This window comes from Bubalus bubalis, chromosome 2, assembly GCF_019923935.1.
Source record: "Bubalus bubalis isolate 160015118507 breed Murrah chromosome 2, NDDB_SH_1, whole genome shotgun sequence".
NCBI classification, from domain to species: Eukaryota; Metazoa; Chordata; class Mammalia; order Artiodactyla; family Bovidae; genus Bubalus; species Bubalus bubalis.
This window is the reverse complement of record NC_059158.1, coordinates 182,352,547-182,369,854: the sequence shown is the minus strand read 5'-3', so window position 1 is coordinate 182,369,854 and position 17,308 is coordinate 182,352,547. Positions and strand designations below refer to the sequence as shown.

General features: G+C 44.4%; 1 protein-coding gene and 1 non-coding gene across 6 annotated transcripts in view; both read left to right on the top strand.

The window, feature by feature from the left end:
• The window catches only part of ZBTB40 (zinc finger and BTB domain containing 40), a 79,392-nt gene that overhangs the window by 39,897 nt on the left and 22,187 nt on the right, over positions 1-17,308 (top strand). For all 5 annotated transcript variants that reach the window (XM_044938137.2, XM_044938136.2, XM_006063780.4 and 2 more), the window contains 5 exons: positions 268-1,028; positions 1,485-1,618; positions 10,531-10,720; positions 11,326-11,483; positions 15,457-15,649. In XM_044938137.2, the coding sequence (XP_044794072.1) occupies positions 341-1,028; positions 1,485-1,618; positions 10,531-10,720; positions 11,326-11,483; positions 15,457-15,649 (1,363 nt within the window). In that variant the 5' untranslated portion in view covers positions 268-340. The remainder of the gene's footprint in view (positions 1-267; positions 1,029-1,484; positions 1,619-10,530; positions 10,721-11,325; positions 11,484-15,456; positions 15,650-17,308) is intronic.
• TRNAC-GCA lies at positions 10,134-10,205 on the top strand. Its single transcript has one exon. It is a non-coding gene; the product is annotated as a tRNA-Cys (tRNA).

Here is a 17,308-nt window from a genome sequence, read left to right as displayed (position 1 = left end):
TTCAGTCTCATCTGTGAAATGGGAAGGTTAGAGTATCTCATAAGGATCAAATGAGATCGACCAGATGGCACACCAAGCAGACTCCCTTTCATGCAGTCAGACCCATGCCAGTTATCTTCATGATTAATTCAGTGCACCCAGCCCTTGCTATTCAGCAGCATTTGCTGAATGAACCAGTGAATTGCATGTTCATTTTAATATTTCATTCAGGGCATTTCCCTGTGTGCTTGTGAAGCGTTAACGTGGCATTTCTGGGGCTTCCTCCAGGATCGCGTGCTGACCCTCACCAAGCGTTTCTGGAAGAAGAGAGGAAGGGGAGTCCTCGGGCAGAGCTGAAGTGATGGAGCTCCCCAACTACAGCCGGCAGCTGCTGCAGCAGCTCTACAGGCTGTGCAAGGAGCAGCAGTTCTGTGACTGCACCATCTCCATCGGGACCATTTACTTCAGGGCCCACAAGCTGGTCCTGGCTGCTGCCAGCCTCCTGTTCAAAACCCTGCTGGACAACACAGACACCATCTCCATCGACGCGTCTGTCGTGAGCCCCGAGGAGTTTGCCCTCTTGTTGGAAATGATGTACACAGGCAAACTGCCTGTGGGCAAGCACAACTTCTCCAAAATCATCTCCTTAGCCGACAGCCTTCAGATGCTCGACGTGGCCGTCAGTTGTAGAAGCCTTCTGGCCAGCCTCGTAAACTGCTCTGTGCAGGGTCAGCTGGTGAGGGATGTTTCCACACCATCAGAACCGTCCAGGAAGGAGTCGGAGAAGCCTGAAACGGAAATCCTTTCCTCCGAGGGTGCTGGAGAGCATCACACTTCCCCGGAGGTCTCCACTCCTCCAGGGGGCCCCGTGAAAGCGGAGGTGAAGCACGGGGTCCATACGGCAGTGCAAGAGATGAGAGTGGATCCTCCTGCTGCCCAGGAGGTTCAGGGGAACACAGACACCCCGGTGTCTCATTCAGCTGAAGTTTGTCCCTCCTCCCCTGTTGTACAAACCTTTAGGGAGGCCAAGGAAGCAAGCACAGAACAAGGTAATATTCACTTAATCGTTGTTTTGTAACCTATCCTTCTATTACTGGACTCAGTGACCTTTATGAGTTTTTTTGTTTCATTGATAAACTTGTCAAAGACCACTGTTAGATTGGAAACCAAGATCCAATGCAGTAATCGTACTAGGGCATTCGTCTTTTAAGCACGTCTGTGGTTTTAAGTGTTGGAAGCCTGAAAGTGAACCACAAAGCAGAAAAGCAGTATTGTATTGAAATAACCATGTACCGTTTTTTATTTTTACCCATTATCTTAACAAGGATGAAGATGACACAAAGGAGGAAGCTGTGAGAAATGGTGTTTCTGCTGCTCATAATTGATATGTTAGATACCATTTATAAATGCAGTGCATGACCTAAAAGTTCTCAGCTTACACTTGTAAAAATCATTTCAAGTAATCAGCCACTGATTTTTTAAATTTTGTTTTGTTTTACATTCAGAGTATGAGGGGAAACATTACCAGCTGAATTTTCTTCTAGAAAATGAAAAAATCTTTTCAGACGCACTCTTGATTACCCAGGATGTTTTAAAAAGACTAGAAGAGTGTTCAGAAATTAAAGATGTGCAGAAGCAGGTAGGTACCATGAGTTTTATTTGTTTGCTGGTTTCATGTTCTCAGGATAGATCAGGTATCAGGGTCTCAATTTTTTTCAAACCTTAAGCTTTTTTTGGGTGGGGGGACATTTACCCCCTAAAAGGACAATCTTGCAAAAGTGCTAGGCAAGGTATTTTCAAAACAAAAACACGTTTTGATCGCTAGGTGAATCCCCAGTTTTGAACCAGGATACTTAACTGAGGTTACCATTTCCTCCTGATTAATCAGGAATAAAATGAGGCAGAAGGCAGTCACAGATAACCCCAAATCATAGATCAAATAATAGAAACAAAAAACAAAATAACCATAAATACTGAAAATATGATACAAAAAGGATTTAATATAAACTTACATAGTAAATTGCATCCAGTTTTTTGGAATACAGTTGCTATTTCAGACAATAATGGGGAACTTGTATTAAATACTTTACCTGTGCTATGCTTGGTACATATGTTAGTTATCTCATTTAATCCTCACAAAAATCATTGAAGTGGATACTATTTTATTATTATATATCCCTGTTTTACGGATGAGAAGAAGTATCTCAAAGAAGTGATTTAGCTTGGCCAAGGTTGCAGAGGTCATGAAACTAAACTCTGAGCAAGAAGTCAAACCTGAGCGTTCTGATGTTAGGGCTCTTCTCTTGCACTGAGTTATTGCCTCCCAACGGGGTAAAAATGATACGTGTATGTCACATGTGTATAACTGTTGAGTGTTGTCTACATAAAACTGGCAAATGCTTATCATCTCTGTTACTCGGTTGATGTTTTCTGTTTTTTCGTCATCTCAGTGAGATGCGTCCCCACAGTGGACTCCCTCACTACCCAGCTTCTCACGCCTGATGGTGCAGGGCTGACCACACGGCCACTCTAGGGCTCCCTCGCTTCCCCTTTCTCGTGGCCTCGCCTCTTATTCTAGGGCTGCTGGCAGAGTGAGCGGGGCTGCCTGCAGGCTTGCTCATCTGGCGGGTCCGGTGGGGAGGCCTCCTCTGGTGCCGTAGGCAGTTTAGTGGCCGTTACTTACTGCTGGTGACTGAGTTGGCAAAGAATCCGCCTGCCGTGCAGGAGACCCCGCTTCGATCCCTGGATCGGGAGGATCCCCTGGAGAAGGAAATGGCAACCCACCCCAGTATTCTTGCCTGGAAAATCCCATGGACAGAGGAACTTGGTGGGCTACAGTCCATGAGGTCACAAGAGTCGAACAGGACTTAGTGACTAAATCACCAGTTACTATTCATCCAAGGAATGCATGCCTTCTACTATTTAAATAGTTCCCTAATTCATAGCAAGTTACTTTTTATTTTATTGTTTAATTTTTAATTGGAGGATAGTTGCTTTACAGTGTTGCGTTGATTTCTACTGAAGAACCCAAATCGGCCGTAAGTGTGTGTGTGTGTGTGTGTGTGTGTATCCCCTTCATCTTGAGCCTCTCTCGCTCTGCCCCACAACAAGTTACTTTTTTGAAAAAACAAATTCAAGGTCAAGTGTTCACCGCAACCATAGTTTACTGACAATTGGCTGTAAATTGTTTTCTTGAGAGATAAACTGTTTACAAGACTGCGTGGACCCTGATGACTCTCTTAGGGGAGGTTTCAGGCTGTAAATCCTGGTACTCTTTGCACTGATTATGCAGAAGGACATGATGGTTTATATTTTTGCACTTGGATGTTCTCTTAACGGTCCAGTCCATCATTTTTGTCACTAGTTTGTTACCTCGATAGCTTACAGGCACAGCTCTTCGCTTTCTCTCTCATGACTTCCTGCCCACTTAACTTGGGTTGCAGGGGCATCGGCACTCCTTGGACCAGCAGTCCTCACACGATCAGTGTCACCTGTGCGCTCACTCAAACTGTGTCTTATGCATTTTTCTTTTCTTAACACCAGTACCTAAAAGTGTCTGGCACATAACAGGTGCTCAAAAAATATTTGCTGTATAAGGATTCATTCAGTATTTCCCCCCTTCTCCTTGCCCTAATCCTTTGATGGCAACAACATTAAGAGTACTTTGCAATAACACTGATTCTCCATGGGTGATCTTTATAGGATTATGTTATTTCTTCCTCGGTTTTAGAGGTCAGAGTAAGAGCTCTACAAAGCACTTGGTGGCTACATTTAACACTGATTCTGTTTTATTCTATAATAAATTGTTCAGCTACAGAAAGAAAAAGGCAAAAATACTGTAAGAACATAAGATTAAATTAAACATAGAGTTGGAGGAGGAATTCCTTGGTGGACTTGCCGCTTCCACTGCAGGGGTCCCAGGTTCAGTCCTTGGTTGGGGAGCTAAGATCTGGCAAACCATTTGGCAGGGCCAAAAAAATATGTGTATATATGTAGAGCGAGCAAGCAGGAGAGAGTTAGGAGTCCCTGCTTTGTGCATAGGCCCTGTATACTTCTTTCTCTCACTTTGTCTCACGCTCTCACTTTCTTTTAGACAGCTTGAGGTATGATTGACATATAGCAAACTACACATATTTAAAGGTTGCAGTTTGCTAAGTTTCAAAACCTGAAATCATCATCACAGTCAAGATAGTGACCATGTCCACCCCCCCCTAAAAATATTTTCACATCCCTTGGCAATCCATCCATCCTCCCCCTTTCCACTCGCCCTTCCCCAGGTGACGCTGGTCTGCTTTCTGCCTCGATGAATGTGCATCTTCTCGAGTATTACATAGATGGAGTCCTACAGTCTGTGTTCCTTCTGGTCTGGCTTCTTGCATTCAGCATAACTATTTTGAGGTTCACCCAGATTGTTGCATATTCACTCCTTTTTATTGCTGAGCAGCGTTCCATTGTATGTGTATACCATTTATTTATCCAGCTCTACTATTTACTAGCTCTGGAGTAGAAAATGGCACCCCACTCCAGTATTCTTGGCTGGAAATTTCCGTGGGCAGAGGAGCCTGGTGGGACTATAGTCCGTGGGGCCGCAAAGAGTCAGACAGGACTGAGTGACTGAGCACGCGCACACACCGCCCCCCCCCCCCCCCCATTTACTAGCCTTGTGCCCTTCATCGGCTTAATTTCTGTAAGTCTTAATTTCCTAATTTGTAAAATTTGGGAGTGTTATCACCTACATCATAGGGTCATTGTGAATTAATTAAGATTTATGTAAAACTCATACCAAGATGCCAGGCATATAGAAGGAGCCCAACAGGAGATGACGGCTGCTGTTTGCTGATACATTAACTCGGTGTTTTTGGACTCAGTCAGCCTTGAAACTCCTTTTTCACTTAATGTCTTATAATATCCTAGTACTGTGGTCACTTCCTTTGACACGAGATGGTTTCCTGTTGATGTGTAAGCTTAATTTGCAAGTCGTGCTTTCAAATGGGCGCCATTACCCTTGAAAGTAGTTTTCTGAACCGCCAGTGCAGCGTCTCACACGAAGCCATCAGTCTCTAGAGTGACAACTCGGTGTATATAAAAATGCTCTTGTTAAAATGTACGCCTCCAGACCACATTTCCAGAGTCTGAATCTTACATTCTGGTAGGGCTTGGGAATCTCCATCTTGAACGAGTTCCCCGTGGATGGCTTTTTTGGTACCTCTAGACTACATTTTGAGAAGCATTGCTGGAGAAGTGAACGGCCTACAAAATTCTTAATGTGTGCTGGCAGATGTCACCGCATCTATGCTGACAGCTGTCAGTGTTTTGAGGAGTTGCTGAATGCCCATTTTCCCAAGTGTTATTCTTTGCTTTCCTCTTGATTCAGCAAATGTTTACTGAGCAACTGGTGTGTGCCAGGCATTGAGCTGGTTGCTGGGAAAAAAAAAAAAAAAAAAAACATAAATAAGGCTGGATCCCTATCCTTATAGAATGTCTTGACAGCAAAGAAACCCTGGCACATAGGCACTCTACATTTCATCTACAGTTTTAAACGTTGTTTGGGGAGTTTGTTTGGTGGTGGTGTTTTGTTTATACATTTCTAGCTCCCAGATAGCTTTGACTGTTTTTGGTAGTGGTGGTGGTGGTTATTTGGTTAATCATCATCACATTAAAAAAAAAAATTAGCTTGGGCTTCCCTGGTGGCTCAGTGGTAAAGAATCTGGCCTGCCAGTTCGGGGGACACAGGTTCGATCCTTGGTCCGGGAAGATCCCACATGCTGCAGAGCATGTAACCCCGTTCGCTGCACACTCGGTAGTGTGTGCTCCAGAGCCCAGGAGTTGCAACTCCTGAAGCCTGTGCACCCTAGAGCCCATGTTCCACAAGAGAAGCCACTGTAATGAGAAGCCCACGCACCACAGCTGGAGAGTGGCCCCTGCTCGTCGCAACTAGAGAAAAGCCCTCTCAGCAACAAAGAGCCGACACAGCCAAAAATAAATTAATAAAATTATGTAAAAAGAGATAGCTCAGTGTTAAAAATAATTTACACTTAGATGTGTAATTTTGAGGCCTCTTAAGGCTTATAGTGCTATTCTGATTGAGATGGACCAGTCGGTTCCTTTTTTTTCCCCTAAAAAACAGATATGAGATAGGCAGTTGGCCTGGATTGAGTTAAGGAGGACACATGAGCCAGTGTCCTGACTGTTTTATTTCCTAAGATGAGTGACGAAAGGTGGCAAAGCCATCGCCTGAGCAGCGATTGCAGCAACATGAGAAGAGGCTGGGCGGCTTGAATTGTGTGAAACCAAAGCCAGAACTGATTAAGGAGAAATCTCTAGGGTGTTGGGATGGGACAGTGTCTTCCGCTTGTCTTCATCTCAGTGTAGTATCTCTGACCCATTAGAAAAAGCAGGTACTGACCTAAAGGGCTTTCTGGCTGAACTGGGTAAAAGAAAAGTGTGAAACTGTTAGTTGCTCAGTTGTGTCTGATGCTTTGTGACCTCAGGGACTGTAGCCCCCCAGGCTCCTCTGTCTATGGGATTTCCCAGGCAAGAATATTGGAGTGGGTAGCCATTTCCTTCTCCAGGGGATCTTCCCAAACAAGGGATCAAACCTCCGTCTCCTGCAAGGCAGACAGATTCTTTACCGCCTGGAACCACCAGAAACTTATACTTTTTTTCAGCTTTTATGCTAAAACTTTTAATTTATTCCTAGCCATGGCCCTGCTTTTTAAATCATTGTGTATATAGCAAAGTGAGTCTGACTAGAATAAGGAGATATCTCTTTCCACTATTGATTTCCTTGCTGTTTGATCTACTTTTCACCTAAAGTTCTAGAAAGACTTCCCAAACCAAAGGCCTGGTAGCATCCTTTTTTCCTTCACCTTTGTTTCAAAGGCAAATAACATTGAAGGCTCTTATGTGAACCTGATGTTTTCAACTGTGTCATGACCTCAAGGGTTTGTTAAGAAGTGCAGGTCTGTGTTTGGTGGGCTGTGCTCACTGACAAAGTAGGGTAACTTTCTTGAGAAGTGACGGGGTAGGATTCACTTTACAGATCTATGAGAGAGAAACAAGTTGGTTTTTCAAGTCTCTTCTAATTATCAAGTCTAAGATATGCAGCTATAGCTCAAAGGGCTGGTGGTCTTATGGGAAGGGAATTTCATTCAGTTGAACAAACATTTATTAAGCACCTATTGTATACCGGTCTCCGCACTAATCATTGCGATCAGGAGGCATGGTATAGATTGTCTGGAGGCTAACCAGTGTTCCATCTGATGTTGATTCTAAGAAGTCCAATAAAATCCAGTGAAATGGATTTGGTTACACTCAAAGTCTGGAAGATGAACCTCGCGAAAGAGGTGCCAGGTCAGTGGAGTGAGCTGGCGTTTCATCCTGGTGTTCTGCTCACCAGCCATGCATCCTTGGGCCAGTTACTGCGCCTCTCTGACTCTCCTTTAGGTAGTCGTGGTAGCGCCTGCAGGATCTGGCGTGGGGAGTGAATAGGTGGCACGTATTGCACAGCATCTGGGGTGGCGCTGAGCTGTCATGGTCTGTCTCGTTGTTACCCTTGTCTGGCCCTCAGCATCCAGGGAAGGCATGAGCAAACAAGAGTATGGTGTGACCCAGACAAGTCCAGAGGCCGTAGGCAGGCAGTGGGGAAACAAGTAAATGCCATTAAAATATCTGAGTGTAAGGGGAAGATTGAGTCATTTTTTTCACAGACAACAGAGGGAAAGAAAACTGTTCCGTCTTGAAATATATTGACCCGTATTTCACTCATAGATAAAAGTACTTTGAGTACTTGTGTGACCATGAATTGGTACGAATTTATTGAAGTACTTTTAACTCTAAGAATCAAAGGGGTTCTAAATGTCTGGTTGAAGAATAAAAGTCTGTTTTGGTTCATTTTCCTAGAGTTCTGTTCCGTGATAGCAATCAGGGAGTTCCAGCCTGTTGCAATATGTGACACCCTTCTGTTTAGGCAGATTCCCTATTTCCAGAAAAGCGCTTACTCCGCTGTGGAGCCCCAGGCGGCCTAGGGCGCTGATGGAGCTGACAGTCAACTGCACTGGCTCTGATGCAGGTCCGCAGGAGGTTCTGGAAGAAAGAGCAGGGCGCAGGGCCGTCCCGGCAGCTGACTTCCCACTCCCGGCCCTTTCATCAGCCCAGCCCCGCTTCTCTTCCCAGATGGCCACCCTGGTGTCACTGCTGAGCAATGAAGTTAACAAATGTTTTAATTTCACTGCTGAGCAGTTCGGCAGAGGAGGAGACAGCGGTGAGGATAATGAGCAGCACGTCAGATCCCACCGTTGATGAAAGCTCCCCCTCCCCACCGGCTCAAATGATAATGCAGACAAATTGGATACTGAGAGAGGCGGACCTGGGATATCCGGAGAGCTTCGGTGAACGAAAAGTGGCCTAGGATACAATGAGATAGCTAGGCTGTTATCAACTAAGTGCACAAGACGGTCGGAGGGAGGGAGGGAGGAAATGGAAAATAAAGAGGAAGAAGCAGGTTTAAAACTAAGGGTATGAGCAATCATGGGTCTTTAGGAGATACCTATTCCCATGGTCCTACGTTGAACGGATTTCTCTTAAATTTTAGCAGCTTTAAAGAACAGGCATCTATGCCCTCACGGTTTCTGGGGGTCAGAAATCCAGGCACAGCTCAGCTGAGTCCCTGGCTCAGTGTCCCTCACGGAGCTGCACTCAGGCTGTGAGCCTGGGCTGCAGACACGCCGAGGCTCAGCTGGGGCCGTCTCTTCCTAAGCTCACTCATCTGTTTGTTGGCCAGGGACTGACTTCCTTGCCACGAGGGCCTCTCTCTTGAGCACCTCCTAGCATGGCAGCTTGCATCCCCTAGAGCAAAGATGCTGAGAGCGTCCACACAGGGGTGAGATGGCAGCCACGGTGACCCAGCCTCACACTTGCCGGCCCGCTACCTGTCCCCTATTCTTTTTCTTAGAAGCGAGTCACGAGGCTCAGCCCAAGGGTGTGAAAACCTGGAGGCGGGCATGCTAGGAGCCGTTTCAGAGGCTGCCTGCCGCAGGTCCCTACTGCTGTCAAAGAAGAGGCATTCTAAGGAGACTATAGGCCAACTGCTGAAAGCCAGAAAGCCCGAATAAATGAGACCAAAGAGAATTAGGCATTCAACTGGTATCTTTATCTTATTTATTATTTTTAAAATAGAGACAAAACGATTTATCTTTTGTTCATGAAAGTTACTTATTCCAGTAAAAGCTTAGTGTGGATTATGTATTTTATCTCTGTTTACTTTTGGAGATGGCCGAAAAACATAGGAACCTTTTTTTTTTTTTTTTTTTTAAGTTAGCTTTATACAGTCCTTTCTGATCAGGAAACAAGCTCGAGCAAACTCAAGAAACACAGAGTCTGACTCATTTATAATCCTGTTTATTTGGGAGGCAAGGAGATCAAGTCTCTCTAAACAATAATTTTAAACATGTAATTACTGTCAGAATATGTAATAACTGGGTGAACTTTGCCAGTGTACATATTCATGAGATCCTTTTGTGTTGTGTATATTGCTGTGAGTGTGTGTGTGTGTCTAGAAAACCTTAGATTTTTGTTCTCTAAAGACTCTCCTTAGAAAACTATTTTCTTTTGTAGTATCAATACTAAAAAGCATCAGAGGTAGGTTGTAGTTTTGCCAAGTAGGAATGTAAAGATTATACATAATGCTATCCACATGAAATTAAGTTTTGATTACCAGATTTTTCATTACTGCTGAGACAGAAATATTAATTCTGCCTTCCGGTTGGCCTTCCTCCCATCTGCATGAGACGCCCAGTTGAGTGCTAACATTGTTTATCTTACCCCTGGAGTTGTTGGCATTTTAGTGCTCTAGGTTTAAACAGTCATGGAGGTGAGTTGGGTGTTAGGCATGTGGTGCTGAGACCCCTGGAGGATCAGGTACATCCCACAGACACTGTGACTCTTGACTGAAACAGAGTTCAGGATGAGCACGCTGGTTTTCAGGGTTGTCTTCATAAAGAGACGTGTGTGAGAGCTTTTCAAAAGGAGAGTGTATAAGGGAGAAAAAACAGAGTTGAGACCAGTCTCAGGTACTGCTTTTGGTTACCGATTTGAAAGAAGAGCCATCGAGGAAGGCAGAGAAAGAGTGGCAGAAAGGCACTGGACTTTGGACTTCCCTGGTGGCTCAGATGGTAAAGCGTCTGCCTGCAATGCAGGAGACCCGGGTTCGATCCCTGGGTTGGGAAAATCCTCTGGAGAAGGAAATGGCAACCCATTCCGGTATTCTTGCCTGGAAAACCCCATGGACAGAGGAACCTGGTAGGCTACAGTCCACGGGGTCGCAAAGAGTCGGACACAACTGAGTGACTTCACTTCAGTTCAGAAAGGCAAGTTCTTACCAAAACACTTCCGTGTCAGGAAGTCAGAGAATTGTGTTGCAGAAGCGATAGTACCATCAAGTGTCGTAGAAAGGTCACATCAGCGGGGACCATACTGTTGAGAGCCTGCTTGCCCAATCCAGGGAGCATAGGATTCCTGACTCATCTCTTTCTGGGCACTTGTGTTCCGCAGACCATAATGGGATGCCTTGAGGGTGAAGGACAATCAGCATTTCAGAGAATCCTGGATAAAGTAAGAAGTGAGAGCCTGGATGTTCAGACCGTTGTGTCCCTGTTGCGGCTGTACCAGGATTCCAGTCCTGCAGTGAGGACAGCACTGGCGGGCAGGAAGCCGGAGGCTGTAGAAGCAGTGCAGCCGAAAGGTAGGAGCAACCCCATCCACCTGAGTGACTGCGTTTTGTTCTGGGAAGATGCTACAAAGCTTGCTCAAGTGATCCCATTTTTTTCAGTGGCCTAGTTATTATTAAGTGATTGGCACATAAATTTCTACCTGTAGTTCCAGAGGCTGCGTGTTAACATATACAAACTGAATTTGAGTCTTCATTTCTGCCCCCTAGTTAGCTAAATCTGACACCTTGAAGTTGCAGAATATCATCCGTGTTCTCCTGCCCTTCAAAAGCCACACGTCCAGATCAGCGTTTGGCGCGCCCGGGGTGCACTGCTTGCTGACAGCACGTAAAGGCTGAGGCTCCTCTCGTTTGGGTTACGTGCAAAGCGGTGGCCTTGCCAACCGGACGCTAACCTCTGGCTGGCTCTGCCGCTTTGTGTTTCGACAGATAAATGAAACATTTTCCCTTTCATAGAAGAGTTTAAACGGAATAATAAAGTATTTTCCTCTCCAAAAAGAGATTCTGCGTTCGGGTGCTCAGAATAGGCTGAGAATCACTTTACTATTCTGTTAGATCTCTCTTGACAAACCACACTGTCATTTTCTTCAAATTGACTAGCTTCTCTTGTCCGTCTCCAGCTCTTTCTCCCCCAGGGAGCACAGAGGAGGGAAAGACCTTGTCTGTTCTGTTACTGGAACACAAAGAGGACCTGATCCGGTGTGTAACACAGCTGAGACCCATTTTGGAGTTCCTGGAAACAGTGGAGGAGGAATTCCTGCCTGGCTCTGAGAAAAGGGTAACTGTCCAGTGTCTCTTGCTCCCTCCTGAACTCAGGCGACACTTACTTTTAAGCCTCTTGTGGCTCAGAGCACCTGTCCCCTCGCAGTGTTTCTTCACATGCTACACGGAAAGCGCCCTGAAGCTCGGTTCTTACTTCATGCCTCCTGTATCCCCTGCGTCCTTAGATGCACGGACGGATGGCTCTCCCTGCTCTGACTCTGTAAGATTCTGACTCTGTAACTCTTGCCCCCAAAAGAGTTAGGTGTGTGTGTGTTTAGGCACATTTCTAATTATTATGACACTTTTTATAGAAATGATAACACTGTTCATCTTTAGTGATGAAGTCACTTAGGAAGTAAGTAGTCACTTCCTAAAGTAAGTAAGTAAGTACTAAAGTAAAGAAGTCACAATTGGGAAAGTAAGCAGAAAGGAAAAAATCTAAACCTCCCAGCATCTCAGCACTCAGAGATCGTCACTGCTAACATTTTGGAGCCTGTGCTCCCACTTTCCTCGTCTAAATCACCCTGGGACGGGAGTATCATATAGTTTTGTGAGTTTATTTTTTAATTGAATATATTGTGAATGTATTTCCATACCTGCAGTATGGATTATGGTAGCTGTATTCTGTTCTAATGGCTGTACCATGATTCTTTAATGCTTGCCTATTGGGCATTCTTTTCTTATTTTTTGCTTATTCCAGTATTTTGCTATCATAAATGATGCTGTAGGGATCATTTTGCACATAGATCTTTGCATACATCTCAGGTTATTTTCTCAGAGGAATTTCTAAGAAGTAAGAATTTGGAAGAGAGAATGTCAAGTTTTTCAAGTGTTTGATATATATTGCCAAATTGCCCTTCAGGAAGGTTGTACCAATTTACTCTCCCTCCAGCCAGCTGCTAAAGTCCTCATAAAACTGCTAGCATGACTTCTCAAGCCAACTAGATAACTGTATTTGTTGGTGTTATCGATTTCAACTTTGTGCTAAAAATATTTTGATATTGGGAAGGAAGAAATACGGAGATAGAACTTTCGTGCCATCAAACTGTGGGAAGTGGTTTAACTGTTCAGGAGAGAAAATGTTTACGAACCATGGGTGTGATGGCTGAGTATTGGATTCACAGTGAGAGAATGGATCCTAGATTTTCTTATTCTCGATGATATTGTGTTGCCATTTTTTTTCATATAAAATGGGAAAACTTTTCATCTCAAAATTGTATTTTGAAAATTATATTTTTAAAAATTTAACTCCTTTGAACTTCTTGAGAAAGATGATATACTCACAGGATAAGATTAAACCCCTATTTTCTCCTTAGACTTGAGATTAAGTGTAATTTTAGGCACGCAGTTTAAGTGAGTTGCTTCTAGCTCTAGAGGTACCCCGTCCTTGTTTAGTGATTTCATTCAATTACTCATTCAGACCTTTTCCTTGTTAGCTAGGTTGAATGTGTCCTCTGAACTGCTTCATTATCTTGGTAAAATAGCCCTTATAGGAAGAGCCCAGACTCAGCCTCGTTCCCCGCAGCCCGGCAGACCCCACCGTCATTTTCCTCTGTCACTTTCGGTTTGCTTGACAGAAAGGGCTGAAGCAGAAGAACTTAAATTAGTTGTAAATCACAAAAGCACTTCTTAGGACTGGGGTTCCGCCAGAGCTTCATTAAGCTACTGTTTCTCGCGAAAATTGGAGGAGCATAATAAGGCAGGAGTGCAGAGAGGGATGTCGACCACATAGGCACGGTGTTTTCGTACCATCTGGAGTGTGCCATCTTGGGCCTTCGGAACTTTCTCTCCTCTGGAATGATGCTAATCACAAGTACCACAGTCTGTAAACATACCTTGGGTGCTATAAGAAGTGGTAAATAGGCATTTCTTTACTTCAGGATTGGAAACAGATACAGAAACAGTAATTACTATAGCTGCCACTTATTTATTGTTTTCTGTGTGCCAAGCAGTGTGCTGAGGACCTTTTAAGCCTTACTAAATTCTACCCTTGTAGTAACTTTATGGGGGGGAAAAAGTGAAAGTGAAGTTGCTCAGTTGTGTCCGACTCTTTGCGACCCCATGGGACTATAGCCTACCAGGCTCCTCCATCCATAGGATTTTCCAGGCGAGAGAACTGGAGTGGGGTGCCATTTCCTCTCTTACCCTAATTTAAAGATGAAGAAACAGAAGCTTTAGAAGTGTGAGCAGTGCACCCAAAGGCACGGTTGCCTGGGCCAGCACTGGAACCCAGACTTCTAAACAAAGCACATCTGGGACTTCCCTGGAGGTCCAGGGGTTAGCATTTCACCTTCCAGTGAAGGGGTGCTGGTTCGATACCTGCTTGGGGAGCTAAGATCCTACATGCCCCGTGGCCAAGAAACCAAAACATAAAACAGAAACAAGATTGTAGCAAATTCAATAAAGACTTTAAAAATGGTCCACATTTAAAAAAAAGATCTTTTAATGAATAAGTGAACAAAGCACATCTCAACCCCTGTGCATCTTGGTTCCTATTAATATTGGTAACCAGTGTCATTTACTAGCAATCGTTTGTCCTAGGACTTTGGCTTGGCTCTACAAATGGGAACTTCATGTTAGAGAATCCGCATAACAACTGTGCAAGAGTTGGTATTGTTATTTTCCTTTGCAGATGAGGAAATTAAGGTTTAAAGACTTAAATAACTTGCCCAAGGTCACAGAGGCCATACATTTTAGAACTTGGTTTCAAACTAGGCCTGTCTGGCTTAGCAGTTCCTTCTCACTCTTAACAGTATCCACCTGCCTCATTTTGGATCAGGTTATCAGTTAGGATCTAAGAGGTAACATGGAAATCAGAATAGCTTTTAGGTACAAGCCCTTATTTTAAATTATGTCTCATTTAATAGATAGAAATCTGATATGTATGAGACCTTAAAGAGAATGACTGTGTTCTGTACGGACAAGAAATATGACCACTTAATTTATTAATATATATACATGCCTTTAATAGATATAATACTCCTTTTACATATATAAAACCAATTTGGTTTTATACCTGAATTTATTATTTTTTAAATGGGAGTAATTTGATAGTGGCATCCTCTGACATGCAACAATGACTGATCTGCCTAACTCTTTCCCCTGAGAGCTGGCTTTTTCCCAAGGGAAGCCTCAGGATTCAGTTACAGTGAACCTGTAGACTGCATGTACTGAAATAATCCCCAAAGTCATCCACAAGAACCAAGTTATATAGAGTGAGTTGCAGCCCATGAAGAATTAGTTCTACTGTAATAGGAAAATAGCTATAAAGTAACTAACTGTCAGGGATTTGACTTTTCAACCTTTTGCTGGAGCCCTGTGCCCTGTTGACTCAGAGAACCCTCTAGCATGCAGGGAAGAACCAGTGGGTAGAACCGTGGGCTGATACCTGGAACTGGTATCTGTGGCCACTGGGGAGGAGAGGGGTAATGAGGAACCCACAAGGAAAATAATCCGAAAGTGCACTTTGAATCTATCTGTTTTGGAGACCACAGACAAATGAAGTATCTGTATATTCAAATTGCTGTATCAATAAAGGAAAGAAAAGAATAGCATTGCTCTGAACTTGCAACTTCTGGCCACTTTATTGGATAAAATGGGAAAACACTGTAACCGTATTTATTAATTGCTAGTCGATTTCTCAATCTTAGTGTCTGAACAGACTCAATCTAAAGCTTTGATGTAAACGGCTCGCTCTGTCACATAGGCCTAGCGTAAGAATATTTTTGCAAAATGCACTGAGGTAAAGAATATGCACAGACCTGCAGTTGAAAGAGAAAGATTTTCATAGAGCTGTTTGTTTGGAGAATGCTTTGGGTTTTATTGAAACAGAATAAGGAAGAGACTGTGACAGCTAGCTCTGGAGGTGAGCCGGAGCGGCCTTGGAGACGGGGCAGCCGGTAATGCGGTCTTGCTGGGCTTCCCAGGGGTGTGTCAGGCACGCTCGGAATCGCCGGTAACTGCTGTGGGTCGGTTGCTCGCCACTGCAGGTGATGCTGAGTTGCTGTGAGGGCAGCACGCCCAAGGAGACGATAGAAAAGTTGTTGCACAGGACGTCTGAAGAGGAGACCCTGAGTGCTGAGAGTCTGCTAAAACTGCTGCAGGCTGTGAAGGCGGCGTTCCCAGGCTTGGGCCTTCTGCTGGAGAATTTGCAGAAATTAGCCGCTTTGCCGAGCACCACAGGTATAAGTTAATTATTGACTCTCTGGGCTGGGATCACTGTTACAGAAAGCCATAGCTAAAAACTCCCCATTTGGCTTCTCACTGGGCAGATAAGACAGTGTTAGGAAAGGCCACTGTGAAACAGAAACTTGCTGTCTCCCATCAGTGATTCTCAGCGTTTCTGGAGTTAGGATTGGAAATCCGAGAATTTCTCCTCCATTAAACTCCCCTGTGATGTTCCCCTGGTTCAGGGTTTACGAAAGTACGGCTTTCCCGGGGCTGAATGCCTGTGGAGCAGATGGGCTCACAAACATGAGCAGCAGGAGCTCACTTCCCGACACCCTTACGCCTACTGGAGTGCCGTCTGCTTCCAGCAGTGCCCAGAGTGGACCACCCCTCGTGTCCAGCCAGTTTGGGTTAATGGGTCCACATCCCATCCCTTAGAAAAACAGCCCAGCTCTAGCCAATCCCACTCCCACCCCCCCCCATCCCCCACCCCATCCCAGACCATTTGAGACTGAGGTGGGTTTCAGAAAAAGGTATTTGGGAAGTGAGACAACTTTTTTACTAGCTGATAGAAATAACATATCCTTCTACAAACCTGAACTGTTCAAAAAATAAAGGCAAGAACCTCAAATCCCACTTGATTATGTCAGTATTAACACATTCTGTCACATTAGTTTTACAGTGTTGAGATACTCTACTACATTTTATCATTTCCCCCACTTAACAGTGTAACCTAAACATTCTCCAGATTTCAGAACACTCCCTAGAGTTCTAGATTTTTTTTTTTTAAGGCTGTATGGTTTCCACCATCAGGATACATAGGCTGTTTTACTTGTGCCCGTATCCAGGGGCACGTGTAACCTAACAGTGAAGTCTCTCAAGATTCCCAGGGTTTGCATCCTGCTTTCTTTGATAGCTGTGTGACCCTGAGTGACTTAACCCTTCTGAACCTCATTCTTTCCTCCATGAGACAGGGGTAAGAATGGTACCTGCTCCTTCGTTTTCATGGCCACTATGAGATAGTATGTAAACATTGAGCACAGAGCTCAGCACATGATTTTGTCCTTGTCTAGTCACCAAGTCATGTGAGACTCTTTGCAACCCTGTGGACTGCAGCTTGCCAGGCTTCCCTGTCCCTCACCATGTCCCGGAGTTTGCCCAAGTTCATGTCCATTGAGTCGGTGATGCCATCCAACCATCTCATCCTCTGTTGCCCTCTTCTCCTGCCAGCATCAGGGTCTTTTCCAATGAGTTAGCTGTTTGCTATCAGGTGGCCAAAGTATTGGAGCTTCAGCTTCAGCATCAATCCTTCCAAAGAGTATTCAGGGTTGATTTCCTTTAAGGTTGACTGATTGGATCTCCTTGCTTTCCAAAGGACTCTCAAGAGTCTTCTCCAACACCACAGTTTGAAAGCGTCAATTCATCAGTGCTCTACCTTCTTTATGGTCCAGTTCTCATATCTGTACATGGCTACTGGAAAAACCATAGGCTTCACTATACACATGATAGGCACTCAGTTAGTGTTAGTTATCTTCTTCATCATCATCATCTCAAGTTTCTTAGTGGCAAATATCTTTTTTTTAATTGGAAGGTAGTTGCTTTACAGTGTTGTCCTGGTTTTTGCCATACATCAACGTGAATCAGCCATAGGTATACATAGTGGCAGAAATCTTT